Consider the following 17,900-nt stretch of genomic DNA (forward strand, 5'->3'; position numbering starts at 1 on the left):
ATTTTTATTTATATTATAAAAATATAAATTTGAACAATGACAATGCAAAAATTTGAGGTAATTTAAAATTTAAAAAAAAAATTAAATAGTTAACCAAATTGTTGCTGCGTGATCATTAGTGGAAATTTGAATCGACTCTAACAAATCGAACATGAAAACTACCCCTTAACCAATACTTTTGGTGAATAGACCCCACCCACCCCAAGTTATAATATGGTTAATTATTCAATTATTCAATAGGTTCCATAAAACAATCATATATACCCATATGCATAATCAAACGTGTTAAAACACCGGAGCCAGAAGGCATCAGCAAGTTGATCAAACATTATGTAAACATGCATGAGTTTTGTACTATGCGATAAATAAGTTACGACCAATCCAAAAAATAAAAATATCTAAGCTATAATAAAGTGGGTTGAAAATTATAAAATATGTTAAGCTTTTTTTGGTCTCTTTTTTATAAACATTCCAGTGATTAAAAAAGCTACGGTAATTTTCTCAAACTATAAATGCGATTTCGAATATCCAACTTTTAGATGCAAATAGAAGATAGAATACAATGCCCTATGTATATCTATAGTTTTAATATGCAGCTACATATTCTATAATATGAAGGGGAAAAAATGAAAAACTGAAGATTCATAACGTTAGCACAAAAATGAAGAAGAAAATAAACTTCTAAATCTACTAGTTAACGAATCTAAAAGAATGTATAATATGTAATGTGATAGACATGTAATATTGTATTTTTTTCATTTATTATATGCAATATAAATTCAATAATGCCTAATTATGTACATCATCATACAATATTAAAATAAAACATGAATATCTTATATAAATATTATTATGCATTTGATTATGAATGATTACAATAATCCATCATGCATTACACACAAACTAGTTTCCAAATCCCCATTTATGATAACTCCTTTAAAAAACTAGCCAAATTTAGACCCAGCTTATGACTCCCAACACATGATAAAATTTGATGCTTTTTCAAAACAAATTGACCAAATTCAACTCACAAAATGGTAAAAAATAGAGGTAGACGAAATCAAACCCAATCCATTTAAACTGACCGAATGACGTTAAATTATAGGGTTTATCGTTTTTCTAATTTCTTCTCCAGTAGAATGTGAGAGATTGCCTTTTGATTCAATCGAAGCGGAAGAGGAATTAGTAGCAGGTTATCAAACCGAATATCCATATCATTTTTAGCAACTTAGATTGGGTTTTTTACATAAATTAGATTAGATTGAGTTCAAAATATCATAAATTTATTGGATTTGGTCGATTTTCGAATTGGAAATATAAATCAAATCTAACCCAACGCAACCCAAATCATATATTATGTGATTAAAAAATTATATATTTTTTACTTTTTTTCTTTCATTTTTATATATCAATTTTTAATATATTTTTTTTAACATGTCCATAAATAAACCCTAAACAGCCTATCTTATATTGACTTGTCACCACCACCACCATAATCAAGTTTTGATCATTACACAGGCATCAAAACTCAAGGCACTAGCTCTTAGTTGCTACTCATTCTTTGCTTTAATACTCGACATCAGTTGCTTGCTGTTCATGCTTATTGTATATTACATGCTTATAGATTGCAATCTTATATTTTATTCTATGTTAAATTACTGTAATTGTATTTTATGTTTAGATAACTACACTTTATTATTTATATTTTATATTTGTAAGATTTTTAATTTGTATTATATATTTATAAACTAGTAAGTTCAAAACCGATTAACCAATTTAAATTAAATCATTTATAAATGATTTGATTCTATTTGGGTTTAAAGTTTCAATATTTTGGATTGGATTCTTCTATTGGATAAATCATAAAGTATGGATTAGATTGTATTTGAATAAAAAACCGAACCAATCAAACTCATACCCACCCTTAGTAACAAATTATCATGTAAAATCATTTATTGCAAAAGCCCCTGAAAAATTAACAATTTGCCACTGTTAACTGTCATTGCGATTAAACAGTGTAATTAAGGCAGTGGTTTGGAGTAAGATGTGCATTAGTGACTACAAGACTACATTAAACTTTGTTTTACTTATATATATATATATATATATTATTTTTTGGCATAAAATAGTAAGCTTTGGTCTGACTCCCAATTTTTATGTATATTTGTCAATGTCTACTAAATTATAAAATGTTTCGTTATACTACAAATTTTTTTTCCGGAATAAAATATAATTAAAAATAGGATATAGCATTATTATATTAACTTGGCAGCATTGATTTTAAGTCCTCTTGAGTAATGCTTTGACGTGTATTTCTTTTCTTTGATAAAAGTTATGATACTGTGTTATGTGTACGTGTCCAGATTATTATTGTGTGCGCGTCATAATACAAATAATTTCAATTACATATTTATGGTTTGCATATAATTAAGTACTATCCTATAAATCACATGTATTCTGACTACATCTTTAAGCCAAAAATATATATATATATATATATATATATATATATATATATATATATATATATATATATTGACTACATCTCTGCAACAATGTGCACGTGTACAATAAAAATATTAAATTGTATACATAAATACGTTTTACTTTTCTAAAATAAAATATGTATTTTATAACCATTAAATTTCCATTTAATTGAAAAATCTAATGGATATGGTGAGTGGACATTACTTTTTTTTTTTTTGGGTCAGAGTGAACATTACTTTGAAATGAATGGTGATTTTATTTTTCATTTTTATTTTTAATAAGGTGGTGTTATCTGAGCCTTGATGGATGAACTTTTGAAGGTGATCATTTTTATCTTTACAAATATTATATATGATTAAAAAATTCTAACAAGTTTGAGTAAGAGTATTTTTTACTATATCTAAAAATAAATATAATTTAGTAATTAAACAGTGTAAACGCAGTCGAAAAAACTAAAATAATAAAGATAAAAACAAATATATACTAATTAAAGCATAATTATCTATAATAAGAGCAAATTGTTTCATTTCTCATTTAAAGCAGATACTTGATTCGTAGCACTTAAAATAATTTTTGACTAGCACCACCACTTACAAATTCATTGGATTGGAATTAACTTGAGCTTCATTTATATTATCATCATAACCAAGGAAATTAATTAGCTAGTAATTCAGATACATATATATATATATATATATATACACACACGGATATATACAAATACTTATTCTTTAGGAAAACAAAAAGATAATGCTCATTTTATTTTAAGATTTACTAAAAGATTAACTTGAAAAATTAATTAAAAATTAAAATTGAGTGATTTAAATCTAATGGGAGTCTACGAATCAGACCAATCTCATCTCGGACCCAAATGTAAATTACCTACCTCTGCAATCTGCATGGTCTCTATCCAGTCGGTTGGAAATTCTCATCCCCAGATGTCAGCCAATTAAATTCTGACACGCCAGAAGAATTGGGTCAGAACTGAGAGAGTTTCAGATAGACACGTCCCCATATAATTGCCTTCAAAAGCTTACCATTCGGCAGCAAACTTACCGATGCAAGCGCTCTCTTAAAGCCACGCGGGAAATAAAACCCCTTAGAGAAAAAAAAAATAAAATAAAGCCACAAAGATGTAAAGGGAAAAAGAAAATTAAAAACAAGAATTCGAAAAGTCTACAATTTTTTTTTTTAATTTTTAATTTTTTTAAAATTCAAAAGAATTCTAACGCAATCTCAATTCCTCATACACCAATCTGTTTTTTGCCAAATCTTTTATCTCTAAATTTTCGCCTGTCTTCTTTCAAACCCCAAAACGGTTTTGTTTTTCTTTCTTCTTCTTTGATTTTTTTTTTTTTTTTCTCTGCTATTTCTTTCAGAACCCTATTTTTTGTTTTTGTATTTTTTTTTTTCCGATGAACAACAACGACGAAGAGGAAATGAACAATGCGCAAGAAATCAACCGCAAGAGGAAGAACAACCAAGATTCAAACCAAGATCACAGCCAAATCACGACGACGAAGTTTTCCGATGAAGAAGAAAACGACATGCTCACTCTCTCCCTCCAATTTCCTCCGTCGAGACCTCGACCTCCGCCACCGGTAGAGAAAGAACTCCCTCCGGCGCCGCCACCGCCACCGCCGCCACGGCCTCTGTCAATGCAAGCACTCCTGGTCCAAAATCAGCCTCAATTTCCCCTCCATTTGTCGGCGGCGACGCACACTCTGTATGGCGGTCCTCCTCCTCCTCCGCCTCCTACTTTCTTTCCCGCCGCTGATTATACGACGCAGCCGTCTTCCGGAACGTACTTGTACCGTCAGCAAGAAACCACCATGACCGGACCTTCGTCACGCTCCACACGTGTTAGACGAAACCCTACTCAAGCACCTAGAGAGGGGAAAAGCGAGACGATTCCCGCCCCGTTCCCTTGGGCGACCACCCACCGAGCCACCGTTCACACACTCGATTACTTGGTCGAGAAGCAAATTCTGACGGTCACCGGCGACGTTCAGTGCAAGCGGTGCGAGAGACAGTACGAGATGGAGTTCGATCTGAGAGAGAAGTTTCATGAGGTTGGGTGTTATATTGTCAAGAACAAATGCACGATGCATGATCGAGCACCATCTCGGTGGTTGAATCCGAATCTCCCTGCTTGTAAATACTGTGAGCAAGAGAATTGCGTGAAGCCGATTATATCTGAGAAAAAGAAATCGATCAACTGGCTTTTCTTGCTACTGGGTCAGATGCTTGGCTGTTGTACTCTCGAGCAGTTGAAATATTTCTGTAAGCACACGAAGAATCATCGAACTGGGGCTAAAGATCGTGTTCTTTACCTTACCTATCTGGGTTTGTGCAAACAGCTTGATCCAACTGGGCCTTTTGATCGCTAAATCTCGTTGATTTGATTAGTGGGTGTGATTTGTTTTTTTAGTTGCACAAAGCGTGGACATTTCGACGTAGTATAGCACATGAAAAACAAAAAAACAATGAAGAATTTCATCAGACAGGTTCAAGGTGGTCGTACCTACTCTTTTTGATTTCATCCATCAAGGGATCAATTCTGATTGAAAAAGTAGTTCCTTGGTTAGTCTAACTAATCCTAGTATGGAAAACGATTATACATTACCAATTGGGATCGTTTATATGTTTGCTGATTGTTTCTTTTCTGATTGTTTACTTTTTTAGTTACCTTTTTCTGGAATATTGTTATTATCGACTGATTTAATATGAGTTTTGTTTAGATTCTCTTTTGTAAATTTTCAGTAAAGTGTTCCGACTTTTTTTTAATCCCAGGCCTGATTTTGTTCATTGGCTTTATTCGAATAGTTTTATTTATTTTGTTTTATTTTTATATGTGTGCTCGTAAAATCATGAAAGAAAGAATAAAGAAATTGGTCAGAGAGAAAAGACAAAACGTACAGGTTGATTCTGCAGTGGGAACAGAAAAAAATCGTATTTCTGTCAAATTCTCAAATTATTGAGCAATCGATTTGCGCAGGTGGTTCTATGGAGACTCAGGCATTATGTGCAGTGTACATGTTGTAATGTTTTCTTTTGTCTTAAAAGTTCTTTTAATTGGATCCAATCACTTGGCGTACATGCATGCCTAAAAATGGCATCTTTCTCTTGGAGTAGTAATTAATGCTCACATATATCAAAAGTGGATTTAATGGCAAGAGAAAAAAATCTTCTTTAGCAAAAATTAATGGACAGTCAAACTTGGTAAGATTCATTAATTAATTGGGAAGAGAAAAGCAATGCCAGTTTGAAGGTTGATCCTGTTTTAGAAGAAGAAATGGTGTTGGGGTGTTATGGCTATGTTAACCAAAATTTTTTGAGAATTTTTATCATACAATATGTGGGCATGGAAACAAGTCAAAGTACTGTAGTAGCACGACCAAACCATTAAAGTTTATACATGTTATATTTTATGGGTTACCTAATTTTAAGCCAAACATTTATACTCTGTCTTAATGAAAGAGTTAACAGATTAATTTGTTAATGCATATGTTCAAAATTGGCACGCAAAATTAGCTTTTATAGACAGCTTTTTTGTAGATTTCAAAATGAAGTCTCTTGCAATTTAACTATACGGTTAATATTCATTTATTGCTAATTTATGAACTGTTTCATCCTTAATAACTTGGCAACGATCGACCAAACTAGAAGCTAGATTACTGGAATCTCATTCATTGGACTCTAAACTACTATCAATCTATTACAATGATATTACTCAACAAATTTGTTTACCACACATTTCCATATTAGTCTCTGTTTATTTTTTAAGGATATTAATGCCAAAATCTTGTAAATAGAAGATAAAAAAGGATAGGCAAAAATTTCATTTTCCTTTCAAAGAGAATTATATATGATTACATAAGTCTACATTAGCTAATCTTTTTATTAACAAGTAGGACAACTAAAAAAAAAAAAAAAGGGAAAAAATACATGCATTAATGTTAACAATGATACAGGGACATATATCTCACTCGTATTCTCATGCAGGACTTTTCTTGGTAGAATAATTAAATTAATTATGAGCAGAAAATTTTCATTTCCCTTCAGAGAGAATTATATATGATTACAGAAGTCTGCATTAGCTAATTGTTTTATTAATAAGTAGGACAATCAAACCAAAACAAAAAAGGGGAAAAAATACGTGCATTAATGTTAACAATGATACATGGACATATATCTCACTCGTATCTCATGCAGAACTTTTTTTGATAGAATAATTAAATTAATTCTGAGTAGAAAAGGTGTATGAGATCCATATTGAAATTTTATACTTGAAAATTAATAAAGACGGAGGCAAGTTTAATGATGAAGTTTGGAGAGATTTTTACATAGCTATAAGTCTCTTGGTTTTGCTGAGGGGTGAGAATTACCCAAATTGAAAACGAGTTAACTAAAAATAAAAAATAATAAAAAGTAATTTTATTTTTTAATGTATTATAATATAAAAATAATAAAATAATATTAATGATAATAATATTTTATTCAAATGGGTTATATAAGTCAACTCATATAGCATCCTCCACTACTATAATCGTATTGATAAATCATGTAATAAATGCATCGCACAAAATAAACAACGACGTATTGCATGGAATCGCCTAATGTCCAATCGCTAAATTCATAAGACAACAAGCGAAGCAATATAAGAGTCGTCTATCGCTTAGTTTTTAGTGACGCATATTGACTTTTAGCAACGAATTTTATCAATCTACTTATAGCAACTCTTATTTAGCGACGCTTCACAACAATATCACTAAAAATATATTAGCGACTGCTAGTCGCTAAATATATTAGTCGCTAATGAGTCGCCTATTTAGCGACGCATTAATAGAGTTGACTATTTAGCGACGCATTAATAGTTTTAGCGATGCGTTAATATAGTCGCCTATTTAGCGATGCATCGACACTTTTAGCGACGCATTATTTATTAATGCGTCGCCCCTTCTTTTTTTTTTTTTTAAATTTTATGAAAAGTGATTAAAATAGTAAAAATATAAAAATAATTAAAATACAAAAAAATGAAAACTAGCTTCATCCAAAATAATTAGAATACAAAAATTTAAATAAATATTTTGTCATAACAAATTAATTATCAAAAAAATTAAATATCATCTCATTGATATATTTTTACATAATTTGTAAGCTATTGTATTTTTCATAACAAATTTAATATTAATTAAACTTCCATGAATGCATACTCATTGAGATGGAAGTTGACGTCCTCTTGTTGACAATATTACACCCTCATACTGCATATGGAAAAATTAGAAAAGTTATTAACACTCATGCAAAATAAATAAAATATTAATCATTATTAAATTTGTAATTTAGTAAATGAAAATTTAAAGAATATTACCATTGTTCTTAAGATTTGACGAGACACATTTCTCCCCTCATAGTCATTACAAACATAGTCACTCTCACATTCATCTTCATTATCATTTTCATCGATACTTGGCAACTATATGACAAATGGATTGTGAGCCATCGTAGTATCTCCAAGAACATCTTCTTCAACAAAAGTACGATGTTGTGGTGAAGTTAAAACAATAGACCATCTTGAATCAAGTTGATCTTCAACATAAAATACTTGTTCAACTTAGTACAATGTCAAGCAATATCACAAATAAAATTTCTACAAAAGTAAGATTAATAAAACCCAACGAACCTAACGTGCAGTTAAAATGAAAAAAAAAAAAACAACCCACCTCATGTCTCCGCCAACCACAAAGAAAAAAGAAACTCACCTAAACGATGGAGACAAATAAAGAAGAAACCCTGAAAATCACGAGGGCGACACAGAGAAATCCGGCTTCCCGACCGACGACTACGTAGGCAAATGAAAAATGAAATCCGAAATATCTTACTCTTCAAGTCTCTCTTAGATTGCTTCCAAATCTAATATCTATTAGGTAGTGTACTTGATGTAGTTTTAAAATAAAAAAAACGATTCAAAGGAGCGCGTAAAATTTTAAAATGCGCCAAAAAATTTCAAAAAATGGCAAAAACGCGCCTTTTCTCCCAATTGCATTTTTTTTCTTTGATTAATTTTTTATTTTTCATCTACAAATAAAAACTAAAAATATTTCTTAAAAATGCAAAGCAAAATATCGAAGATTGCTATTTATTTTTTTGTTTTTCAAGTACACCTTTATTCTTTATAAAATTTACATGTCTTTCAAAATTTTTGTTTTTTTTAATTAAGAGAACAGACGACGCATTCTCTTCATGAAGGGTCGCCTATTCTTGAATTTTGGGATCAAGCGATGCATTATGGTCGAAAAGCGTCGCCTGTTTCATTTTTTATATTTTTTTTTATAATCTTTAAATAATTTTTTAATTGTTCATCTACAAATATATTCATGTAGCAATCCAATGAACATAAATTCCATTGATATAAAAATAAAAAATATTTTTGTCAATGCTCTTCTCAATTATTCACATATATATATGTATAAACGAGATACAAAATATCCTAAGACCAAATTTAAGATAGGTTACCGAATATAGAATTCTAATTCAACAAGCATTTATTGATCAATTTATCTACATAAGTATGTTAAATGAGCTTAACTTTCATGTGTTTGTGGTCAATGATAGTTTACTTGTTTTTAAAAATTAAAAGTCTATTAAATTGCTTTTTAAAAAAAAAAAATAATTGAAGGAACAGGTGATGCAATTCAATTAAAACGCGTTGCCTATTCCATGTTTTTTTTTAATCTTTAATTATTTTTGTTGATTGCTCATTTACAAATTAAAAAAAAAACATATTTGCAAAATTAAAAAATTACTAAAAACAACTTTCAAATTGAAAAAAAAAGAAGTTAAAAATTGGTTGGGTGAAATGGCGACACAGTTGTTGACAAATGGGTCACCATTTCATCTATCTAGTGACTCTTTCTTAAAAGACTGCGTCGCCTAAAACTATATTAGCTAGTTCTTATTATATTATTCCATCTAAGTGATTTGGCCTGGTGGCATGGTGATTTTTTGAGAGTGTAGGAGGTCCTAGGTTCAATTCTTATTATGGCCCTATTTTGTTTTTTTTTAATGGGTTTCTAAATGTTTAAACAAAAAAATTGAAAAAGAAAAAGAAAGAAAAGGCGACACATTTGTTGAGGAATGCGTCGCCTGTTCATCTATTGCGTCACCTAACACTATATTAGCTAGTTTTTGTTGTATTAGTACATACAAGTCATTTAGCTTGGTGGTGTGATGATTTCTTGAAAGTGTATAAGGTTCTAGGTTCAATTCTTGTCATGGTCCTATTTTGATTTTTTTTTATGGGTTTCTAAATGTTTAAACAAAAAAATTGAAAAAAAAGAAGAAAGAATGCGTCTGTTCATCTATGTGGTGATGCATTCTTTAAATAATGCATCGCTTGACACTATATTAGCTAGCTTTTGTTATATTAATACATACAAGTCATTTGGCCTGGTGGTGTAGTGATTTTTTGAGAGTGTAGGAGGTCTTGGGTTCAATTCTTGTTATGGTCCTATTTTGATTTTTTTTTTATGGGTTTCTAAATGTTTCAACAAAAAAATTGAAAAAAAAGAAAGAAAAGGCGACACATGTCAGGACCCGTCCAGAATTCCTTCCCCGGAACCCTAGACAAGCCCTGATCCCAGGGAAATACCACCGAATCTTCCAACGGAAAATTCGGCAGCACCTCCCCTAAGGGTAGGACTAACCAAAAATTTACCTGCACTGAAAACACACTTAAAAAAAAAAAACATCCCCTTATTCCTCCCACAATACTACAAATTGTTCCACAAATTTACAGAACTTCAAAGAACAGCAGCAACCCAGTGCATAAAGAACAACTACACGTCCAATACAGTATACAGAGCATTATACAGATACATGTGGAATTTATAAAATGACAGATAAAGAAGCAATACAAGGTCGAGAGGAAAAAGGGAAGAAAAACTTCTTGAACCTTCGGCAACGAACTGAAACGTTAGGCTCGCCCCGGACAATCAACGTCTCCAACCTGGACCTAGGGGAACGGAATTTAAGAGTGTAAGATGCTAATCATCTCCGTGAGTGACCCTATCTACTATACAATATAATACCACGGTAATAAGTATATAAATAATAATTAATTGGAAATAATAATTTCTCTCAAAACCCTTACAATTCTCTCAGTTGGAAAAGTTCCCCTTTTAAAACATTTTCACAAAATCCTTTGTTCGTATTCCCCGAAAACCAAGACATCAAATAAATACCAGAAACGGTAATAATTATATTTTTAATTTCAATACAGTTTTAAAACATTTTATTTTTAAAACACAGTTCTGAAAATCAGTTGATGCACCCACTATATACCAGTGGCGCCAACAGTACCCAGCGTCCCAAGTGTCACGGACTTGTTTGTTTACCCTTCAAGCCGTGCGGCCTTAGTTGCTATTCCGACCCTTTGTTGCAACTAAGTAAGCCTTTTGCCCACTAAAAGAGAAAGCTAAGCAAAGAAAGCTAGAGCACAAAGAGAGTTTGGGAGAATGAAAGTATATTACTTGAAAGAGAGCTTTACAAGTATAGATGAGATTTCTTGGATGGTTTGGCCAAATGAGGCCTCCACCTATTTATAGGCATACAAAGCTTAATCCTACGGCTATAATTGCTTTAATCCTACGGTGGAGAATGGTTCCCACCTACTCCCACCTACTTTACATAAAATATCTAAAGAAACATCTAGAATGGATATGTACATGGCTTGGCCCATTGTAAGGCCCAAAATAGGCCCAAAGTGGATTATAAGGCCCATAATGGAGAGAATGCTCACCAAGTGTTTGATGAAATGCTTTAACCGTGACATTCTCCCCCACCTATGCCGTCGACGTCCTCGTCGAGCTTGCTTCATGGAACCTCTTGATATGATCTTCAAATTGCCAAAGTGCGATAGCAGGTTCCCAACTTGCTTCGCTATCGGGAAGTCCCTTCCATTTCACCAAGTACTCATGACTCGGATGGTTGTCCCTTCCACGAACTACTCGATCAGCTAAGATGCTCTCCACATCCTTGTCATAAGTGTTGTAGACCCCTATTGGTGCTCGCTTGGACTCCCCTCTTGTTTGGTCTTCCTCATCCTTGTAGTATGGTTTTAGACAACTCACATGGAAGACCGGGTGAAGTTTGAGTGTAGGAGGTAACTCCACCTTATAAGATACCTTGCCCACCTTCTTGACGATTGGAAATGGTCCCTCGTATCGACGAACAAGGCCTTTGTGTAGTCCTCGGGTAGACTTGTGTTGGGATGAAAGGATTTTGATGAACACCAAGTCTCCCACTTGATACTCCACGTGCCTTCTTTTGGCATCCGCCCACTTCTTCATCTTCTTGGTGGCCTTATGAAGGTACGACCTTGCTAAGTCCACTTGTTCATGCCAACCTTTGGCAATCTTGAATGCGGCAGGACTCCTTCCTCCATACTTGGTAACAAGTGTTTGTGGAGTGAGTGGTTGTTGCCCCGTGGCTAACTCGAATGGACTTCGATTGGTGGACTCGCTCCGTTGCAAGTTGTAGGAGAATTGGGCAACATCTAGCAGCTTTGCCCAATCATGTTGATTGGCACTCACAAAGTGCCGTAGATATAGCTCTAATAGCGCATTAGCTCGCTCGGTTTGCCCATCTGTTTGTGGATGGAAGCTTGTAGAGAAATGCAACTCCGAGCCCATGAGCTTGAATAACTCCGTCCAAAACCTTCCGGTGAACCTTGAGTCTCGATCACTTATAATTGATCTTGGGAGTCCCCAATACTTCACCACGTGCTTGAAGAATAGCCGTGCCGTCTCCTCAGCTGGACACTCCTTTGTCGCGGCAATGAATGTAGCATACTTGGAGAATCGATCAACTACGACGATTATCGTGCTACATCCCTCGGACTTGGGTAAGCTAATGATGAAGTCCATGGAGATGCTCTCCCATGGTCTCTCCGGAGTTGGTAGTGGCTCCAATAAACCTGCGGGTTGTCGCTGTTCCACCTTGTCTTGTTGACAAACAAGGCAGGTCTTTACATACATTTCGACATCGTCCCGCATTTGTGGCCAATAATAGTTGGTCTCCAACAAAGCTCTCGTACGCTTTTGCCCTGGGTGGCCGGCCCATTTGGTGTCATGGCATTCCTTGATCAAATTCTTCCTTAGGTTGCCCCACCTTGGTACGTAGATGCGATGCCCCTTAGTGTAGAGAAGGCCGTCCTCAACCCAAAACCTCTTAGTCTTGCCCTCCATGGCAAGTTGTAGGAGTTGCTTGGCCACAACATCATGGTCCATGCCCTCCTTTAGTAGGTTGGGTAGTTCCCCTTGGAACTTGGTTATCGAAGCTAGTTCGGCTTTCCTACTTAATGCATCGGCAACTACATTGGCTGTACCGGGCTTGTATTCGAGCTTGTAGTCGAACTCGGCAAGAAAGTCTTGCCAACGAGCTTGCTTGGGGCTTAACTTCTTTTGAGTTTGGAAATAGCTTGTGGCCACGTTGTCAGTCTTTACCACGAATTTGGACCCCAGCAAGTAATGTCTCCAAGTGCGCAAGCAGTGGATGATGGCGGTCATCTCCTTCTCTTGGACCGTATACCTCCTCTCCGTGTCGTTGAGCTTGCGGCTTTCAAATGCGATTGGATGCCTTTCTTGCATCAACACGCCCCCTATGGCAAAGTCGGAAGCATCAGTGTGCACCTCGAATGGTTTGGAGCAATCGGCAATGCCAACACGGGTTCCTTCATAATAGCCTCCTTCAAGTCCTCAAAGGCTTGTTGGCATTGGGTGGACCAACTCCATGTCTTGTTCTTCTTTAGCAGATCGGTGAGTGGTGCGGCTAGGGCAGAATACCCTTTGATAAACCTCCTGTAATAGTTAACAAGACCAAGAAAAGATCGCAGCTCACTCACCTTGGTTGGAGGATCCCACTCTTGGATGGCTTTCACTTTGGCTTCATCCATGTGCAGCTTGCCATCCTTGATCTTGTGGCCGAGGAAATACACCTCATTGGTTGCAAACGAGCACTTCTCTCTCTTCACGTAAAGCTCATTATCCTTTAGAACCTTGAACACAATTCGTAGGTGGTGGATGTGCTCCTCTAGCGTCTTGCTATAGATGACAATGTCATCCAAATAGACCACCACGAATTTGTCCAAGTAAGGATGGAAGATCTTGTTCATGAGAGTGCAGAAAGTGGCGGGTGCGTTGGTGAGACCAAAGGGCATGACGAGGAATTCATATGCTCCATATCGAGTAACACATGTAGTCTTTGGCTCATCACCCTCCGTAATTCTAACTTGGTAGTACCCCGACCTCAAGTCAAGTTTAGTAAAGTACCTTGCTCCTCCAAGTTGATCAAACAAATCGGCTATCAACGGTATAGGGTACTTGTTCTTGATGGTAACCTTGTTGAGCGCCCTATAATCGATGCATAGCCTTAATGAACCATCGTGCTTCTTTTGGAACAAGACGGGTGCTCCATAAGGTGCTTTCGACGGTTGAATGTAACCGGCATCCAAAAGCTCCTTAAGTTGTCTCCTTAGCTCCTCTAGCTCCGGTGGAGACATGCGATATGGTGCTTTTGCGGGTGGTTTTGCACCGGGCTCCAACTCGATGCAATGATCCACCTCCCTCCTTGGTGGAAGTTTCTTGGGTAGTTGTGGTGGCATGACATCCTTGAACTCTTCAAGGACTTGGCTAACCTCCTTCGGTGGCTCCTTGGAAGTAACTTCTTCTTCCTCGCGTAGAGTAGCAAGGAATGTAGGCTCCCCTTTCTTTACTCCTCTCTTGAATTGCATGGCGGAGAGGCGGTTGGAAGTACTTGGCTTGTGCATGGTTGGAATCATGCAAGGGCCTCCCTCCATTATACACACCGTGTTGTAGCGAGGGAGTGGTACCACATTGAATTGCCTAAGAAATTCCATGCCAAGTACAATATCAAAGTCATCCATAGGAGCAATGGAGAAGTTTACGTTACCTTGCCAAGTGCCAAGGTGCAACTCCACGTTACGGGCCATGCCATCTAGCGGTTTAGCCTCCGCGTTCACCGTTTTCAACCACCCTTGACCTTTGTCGAGTTTGAGGCCAAGCCTCATGGCCTCCTCCTTCCTTACGAAGTTGTGAGATGCACCGGTGTCTACCATGACTTGGGCATCTTTCCCGTTGATACGTGCCGCCACGTACATTAGGGAGTTCTTCGTATTGTTGGTTGGGATTGGACTAGCCTTCAGTGAGTTGAGGAGTTGTATACAACCCATTTGCGTGTGCTCGTGAGTTTCCCTCTCCTCGAGCATGGCACTTAAGGACTTCCTCTTTGGACAATCTCTAGCCCAATGGGGACCATCACATAAGAAGCAATTTTCTTTCGGCTTGAATTCGGGCTTACCTCCTTTCTTCCAATCTTTGGTTGGTAGTGGTGGCCTTCTTGGAAACTCGTTACTTTGGGGAGTTTTATGGAATTTGGCTCCCCCACCTTTAATATAATTAATCTTAGGCTTAGAGTTGGAAGACTCACCTTGCCTAAATTCGACAAGCGTTTCAGCCGTAGTGAGGGCAGTGGAAATATCTTGTACTCCCCTTCGTTGAAGCTCTTGGCATGCCCACGGTTGCAACCCATCCATGAAGTTGAAAAGGAGATCCTCCTCACTCATGTTGGGAATTTGGAGCATTAACCCGGAGAATTGCTCCACATATTCACGGATGGAACGTTGGTGCTTCAACTCCTTCATGCGTTTCCTAGCTTCATTCGCCACATTCTCGGGATAGAATTGTTTCTTCAATTCACTCTTTAAATCTTCCCAAGAATTGATAGCGCATATGCCTCTCTTCATTTCTTCATGCTTTCTACGCCACCACACCGCAGCAAGATTAGTAAGATATAGGGTAGCGGTGTTTACCTTTTGCTTTTCGTCTTGGAAATCCAAGGCCTCGAAGTATCGCTCCATGTGCCACATGTAGTTGTCCAACTCCTTTGCATCCCTTCTCCCACTAAACTCCTTGGGCTTGGGAACATCTACCCTTGGAGTAGAGACTATTTGTTGGGTGGTGGCCGTGCCACTAGTTGCAGCTCTCTTGCATAATGCCCAATCCTCACGAGTCTCCTCTAAACTCTTCTTAAACTCATCTAATTGAGCTTGCATAAGGGACAAGGTTTCAATTACCTTTGTTTGGAAAGCTTGGCTTTCATGACGCCATGCCTCGGTGTTGGCCTCGTTGGTGCTTTGCATGGTACCTCTAAGCTCCCCCACTTGGCCTTCCACTCGGCCATCGAGCTCTCCCATGCCTTGCTCCACACAATCAAGCCGCTCCAACATGTCGGCAACGGCCAACTCCATCTTGACCACCTTGGTCTCCATGGCGGTGAGAACGTCCTTCGACTTTGAACGCCCACGTCCCTTCCTTGCAGCTTCGGGGATGACCTCCCTTCCCCTTGCTTCTTCAATCACAACCTCTGAGGAAGACATGTTGCTCTAGATGCTAGCTTTAACCTTGTCTCTGATACCACTTGTCACGGACTTGTTTGTTTACCCTTCAAGCCGTGCGGCCTTAGTTGCTATTCCGACCCTTTGTTGCAACTAAGTAAGCCTTTTGCCCACTAAAAGAGAAAGCTAAGCAAAGAAAGCTAGAGCACAAAGAGAGTTTGGGAGAATGAAAGTATATTACTTGAAAGAGAGCTTTACAAGTATAGATGAGATTTCTTGGATGGTTTGGCCAAATGAGGCCTCCACCTATTTATAGGCATACAAAGCTTAATCCTACGGCTATAATTGCTTTAATCCTACGGTGGAGAATGGTTCCCACCTACTCCCACCTACTTTACATAAAATATCTAAAGAAACATCTAGAATGGATATGTACATGGCTTGGCCCATTGTAAGGCCCAAAATAGGCCCAAAGTGGATTATAAGGCCCATAATGGAGAGAATGCTCACCAAGTGTTTGATGAAATGCTTTAACCGTGACACAAGGTACCGCCAGACAGGAGGTTATAGAAAGAAACCGGCATACGGTCGCGTGGCGTCCCACTGCTAACCTGGTGTCCCAGCCATGGAGGGGTGGCCACCCTCATCCGATGGCAACCACAGGACAACCTCATAATATCACCTGCGCGCTACCCACACCCACCTGCGCGCTAATCATAATCGTGTGCACACTAACCATATCACATAAAATCAGAACACCAGTACGTGCACGGTGCATCTAAAAATCATAAAATCCACATATTTAAATTATATAACAAATTTCACATTTTGCATAAACACAGCGAGTATATTCCATCCGCTTGAACCGGGAAATTCCCCACAATTTCTTTATAATCAATTCCATAAATTCCATGATTTTCAAATCCACCAACTCTCAAATCCATCAATTCAAATATCCACATTTCCCCAATAGCATAAATAATTCTCGAAATATAATAATCAAATCTCATAATATTCCATGGGCATATTTTATAAAAATTGAAATCACCAACATAACCAAATATTTTCCTTGAAATATTTGAAAATCAAATCATGCCCGATTTAATGTTAAAACCACAAAAATTTCAAAATCCTCAAACTATAAAATAATTTCACATGGCATAAATTTATATAATGCACATTTTCTTAAATCCAATAAATTCACCAATAATTCCACAATAAATCAAATAAATATTTGGCACATAGAATTTAAATTCCAATATTCAAATCACACATAATAATATTCACCAATTAAATTCCCAAAATTAATTTGAAGGTGGGTCACTCACCTTGAGCGCGTAAACCAACTAAGATCCTCCTCGGGATCAACTCCACCACTCGTACGTGCACCGAATCGAAGCTCGAGTGATGAGGATCACTGATTCGGTATTACTTTCCGGTGATCGGACCCGACGGGGTCGGAATCTCGTCGGAAAGCTTTTTCGAGTTTCGGCTCCGAAATTCTCTCAAACCGTCATGAATTGGCAGAAACGGATGTCGGATTCAGGTTCAGGAGGTCGAACACAGTGGACTGGAGCCGGCCGAAAATTTGGGTACTCGCCGGAACAGTACTTTCCGGTGAGCCGCCGCGGTCACCGGCAACCGTCGCCGCCGGCGGCGCGTGCGGTGGCTGTTGGCTGTGATTTTTTGCAGAATTGAAGATCGTGGGGAGAGCAACCCAACGGGACCGGCGGTGAGGCAAATGGAGGCCGGACGGCGAAGAAATCACGGTTTGAAGATTTCCGGCCCCTCGCCGGAAAACGCACCGATCCCGGCGCGTCTGTGGTCCGATGGCTATGAAACTTGGTGGGTCGGCCGGACTTGAGGAGAGGATGAAGGGTGTTTGGCGCGTGTGGCCGAAAAATGGCCGGAAATAGGTCAATCGGCGGTGGAGGGAAAAAGTCACCGCCGATCTTCGAACGTCCGATCCGGGCGCGTCCGGCGGGCAATCGCCGTG

The 17,900-nt window shown here is 37.2% G+C and overlaps 1 protein-coding gene across 1 annotated transcript; it reads left to right on the plus strand.

Moving 5' to 3' along the window:
• Positions 1-3,661: 3,661 nt before the first annotated feature.
• LOC107404937 (formin-like protein 14) lies at positions 3,662-5,229 on the plus strand. Its single transcript, XM_016011942.4, has one exon. The coding sequence runs from the start codon at positions 3,903-3,905 to the stop codon at positions 4,875-4,877; it is 975 nt and encodes a 324-aa protein (XP_015867428.3). The 5' UTR covers positions 3,662-3,902; the 3' UTR covers positions 4,878-5,229.
• Positions 5,230-17,900: the final 12,671 nt, after the last annotated feature.

Source organism: Ziziphus jujuba, chromosome 9 (genome assembly GCF_031755915.1).
Source record: "Ziziphus jujuba cultivar Dongzao chromosome 9, ASM3175591v1".
Lineage (NCBI taxonomy): Eukaryota > Viridiplantae > Streptophyta > Magnoliopsida > Rosales > Rhamnaceae > Ziziphus > Ziziphus jujuba.

What these genes read in the sequence shown, in the direction of transcription:
- LOC107404937 (XM_016011942.4), top strand. Translation starts at nt 3,903, where the DNA reads ATGAACAACAACGACGAAGAGGAAATGAACAATGCGCAAGAAATCAAC.